This window comes from Propithecus coquereli, unplaced genomic scaffold (assembly GCF_000956105.1).
Source record: "Propithecus coquereli isolate 6110/MARCELLA unplaced genomic scaffold, Pcoq_1.0 Scaffold508, whole genome shotgun sequence".
NCBI classification, from domain to species: Eukaryota; Metazoa; Chordata; class Mammalia; order Primates; family Indriidae; genus Propithecus; species Propithecus coquereli.
Genome location: NW_012150930.1, coordinates 1,178,898 through 1,182,577, shown reverse-complemented (window position 1 = coordinate 1,182,577; position 3,680 = coordinate 1,178,898). Strand labels below are relative to the sequence as shown.

General features: G+C 33.6%; 1 protein-coding gene across 1 annotated transcript in view; it reads left to right on the top strand.

Moving 5' to 3' along the window:
* PEX1 (peroxisomal biogenesis factor 1) overlaps positions 1-3,680 on the top strand; it is a 43,589-nt gene that overhangs the window by 32,338 nt on the left and 7,571 nt on the right. The window contains exons 14-15 of the mRNA XM_012656554.1: positions 441-575; positions 3,334-3,398. Of these exons, the coding sequence (XP_012512008.1) occupies positions 441-575; positions 3,334-3,398 (200 nt within the window). The remainder of the gene's footprint in view (positions 1-440; positions 576-3,333; positions 3,399-3,680) is intronic.

Here is a 3,680-nt window from a genome sequence, read left to right as displayed (position 1 = left end):
CTGGAGACTCTTGGGAGATTTTCACTGTCTTTGATTGAATATATTTGAATGTACACAACTACCATAACTTGCCCCATTTAATTATATAAGTGTAAGGTGGTATACTTGTTAACAAGACTAGGGTTTATTTGTTTTTAATGTAGTTCTTTTATAATGTTTTTTTTAAAAACAGGAAAAGTAGAAAGAAGTTCTGATGGAGTTATATGCATTTTATCTAGAATATATTCCGTGGTTCAATTGGGAAAAACCCGTGGTAGTTTTTTTGACATTTATTATTTTTAGTAGGAATTTTATTTTCTACTGTTATGTTTGCTGTTAATAAAGAAAGGTAGCAGTTATCACCATCTGAATAGTTTTTTCTATACATTGATCTTTTGCTGCTACTTAGTCTTTTCTGTTTAAACTTGACATCTTTTTTTATATTGTTTTATATTTCTCAGTATCCAGAATTATTTGCAAACTTACCCATACGACAAAGAACAGGAATATTATTGTATGGTCCTCCTGGAACAGGAAAAACCTTACTAGCTGGGGTAATTGCTCGAGAGAGTGGAATGAATTTTATTAGTGTCAAGGTATGTTGTGCATTTATCTTTTTTTTATCTTTTGTTTATTGTGGTAAAATTTACATAACATGCAAATAACCATTTTAAAGTGTACAGTTTAGTGGCATTTAGTGCATTCACAATGCTGTTCAGCCACCATCTCTTTCTAATTTCAAAACTTTTTCATCCCATTTTTTCTCCTACTCATCCCCTCCAACCATTAATCTGCTTTGTGTCTCTTATGGATTTGCCTGTTCTGTGTATTTCATGTAAAAGGAATCATGCAATATTCAACCTTTTGGGTCTGGCTTCTTTTGCTTAGTGAAATGTTTTCATGTTTCTTCCAAGTTATAGCATGTATCAGTACTTCATTCCTGTTCGTGACTGAATACTATTCCATTGTATGTATATGCCACACTTTGTTTATCCATTTATCCTTGATGAACATTTGGGGTATTCCCACGCTTTTTTTAAATTTCATAATATTAATTAAGGGGTACAGGTGTTTTTATTACATGGATATCTTGTATGATACTTCAGTCAGCGCTTTAGGTGTGCCCATCGCCAGAATAGTGTTCATTGTACCCAATAGGTAAGTTTTTATCCCATGTTTTCACCTTTTGACTATTATGAATAACATTGCTATAAACATTCGCATACAAATTTCTGTGTAGACATATGTTTTCATTTCTCTTGGGTATAAGCAGAGGAGTGGAATTGTTGGTCATAGGGTAATTCTCTATTTATCTTTTTGAGGAACCCCCAAATTGATTTTTGTAGCGACTGCACCATTTTACATTCCCACCAGCAATGTATAGGGGTTCCTGATTTTCCACATCTTCAACACCATTTATATTTCTTGATTGTGGGTTAGTCTCACATTTGGAAGCTGGTAGGAGCAGTGATCTATCTATTAATGTTGTATGAAATTGAGTAATGAGCCACCTCTCTCATAGAGCTTATTACCTTCTTGCTTAAGGCAGATCCTCATGCATTGTGAATAGAATTATACATAAATATTTAGATAAAGGGCAAGCTATACTTAAAGACAGAAGAAAACCTAGAAGAGTAGAGGCTGAAGACCATACTGAGGCTGGAAGCTGGGCTTTTTATGGGTCTGTTACTTGTTGGCTGTTTCTTACCCTTGCTGTGTCACACTAGGTCTAGGTTTTTTTCAGGTACAAGGTGAGTGTGGCAATTAAGAGACATGCTAGCAGATCATTTTGGATAATGTGTCACAGTCCACCTCTGGAATGTCATTGTGGTCTGGGGTCCAGTATCGTAGTTGTACAGTTTTAGCACACCAGCAATATTAGTTTATCAAAGGGTGATTAGATTCCAAAGCAAAGGAATCATATATTCTGTCCTTATTTAAAATTGGTTTATAATCTGAAAGCCAGTTTAGTAATTTGTAGTAGGGTTTTGCCTACCCTCTTTTATCACATGGTTTTTTGTGAGCTGGATAACATGGGTACCCTGGCAATGGTGGAGAAACACTAAAACTTTAAAATTTTCCTATCTTCCTTTTCTGGATTCTGGGGAAACAATGACCATATTCTTCTTTTTATACTTTATACTAAAATGTGGTTTCACTGTTTTTTTTAAAACATACAATTTTTAAGATTGAAGCTTATAGATTATTCCATTAGGGAGGACCTCCCTTTTAGGAAATTATCAGATTACAATTTGGGCTGAGTTCCCAGTGGGAAGATTTCAGTAGGAAGCTAATTCTCTCTGGGTGGCTCAGGGTGGATCCTAGGAGGCGTACATCAAAGATAGGTGCCCTTTGCTGACACCATTATGTTACCTGTTCCTATTATTTTGCCTTAGTTATTAATATTTCTTGTAACCTCCTCTAATTTTATAGTTCTCTGACTGTATTGAGGAAATATAATTAAATAGTAATAATATATTAATAGATGTCTAGATGGCTGTGTATTAGAAATTCATTAGTTTGGTCACACATCCCGATCAGTATTTGGTCTTTTGGAGGTAGTGATTTTTTATTGGAAATCACTTTAGGACCTATTCAGTTTTTTAAGAGATCCAAATTTAAGGAAAGACTATTCTCATTACTGATTTTGCTATATGTAGTGAAGGGTTTTTTTTTGAAAGATTTTTCAGTTGCCTTTTAGGAAAGATGATATATTATTCAACTCCTGTCCAAATAAATTGGTTTCAGTAATTGAAAATGCTAATTAAAGTAAGTCATGTCTCTACATATTTTTTGGAATCTCCAAAGATTTGAGATAGATGGGACTTTGTCCCTTTTTAAATCATTGATTTCTTCACTCAACAAATGATTATTCGGTACTCATGTGGCAGGCACTGTTTTTGGCACTGGGGATTCAGCAGTGAACAAAACTGCCTTTTTGGAGTTTATGTTTTACTAGTGGAGAGAGACAAAAAGCAGATAGACACATCTAATATATAATCTACTGTCAGGTAGTGCTAAGTACCATGTAGGAGGAAAAGCAGGGTAAGGAGGTATAGAGTAACAGGTGGAGTTGTCCAGCAAGGTTTTTCTGAAGAGGTGGCATTTTGGGAGAGATTTGAATGAAATGAAGCAACGGGCCATGAATATCTGGGGACAAATGTTCTAGGCAGAAGAAACAAGTGTAGAACTTGTGATATGATACTTATTCCAGCACATATTACTTTTTAAAATATATTTGACATTCATTTAATCATAATAAAAATTTTCTATGATTTATTTAGACTTATTTAACATCAAAGTTATATTTTCTTTTTAAATAATTTTATCTCAATTCTGATTTTATTTTACCAGGGGCCAGAGTTACTCAGCAAATATATTGGAGCAAGTGAACAAGCTGTTCGGGATATTTTTATTAGGTTGGTTCCCTATGAATGTTTTTTTAAGTAACTGACTCCATTCTTGTTCATCAGTCAATGCTTTTGGGTCTTGTTGTTTTGAAGAACTGATGTTTGAAACCTGTGATTTATGTGAATTATTAATAAATTAGAGGACAATGATTCTGTTTCACCAAATGCTACTTAAATATAAAACATTTTAGATATTAAATTATGTAAATTATTTGGTTTTATATTTCTAATAGAAATATTCCTGAAAGTGAGATAAGTGGTTATTCAAAGAATTCTCTGTAGGTCCTTATA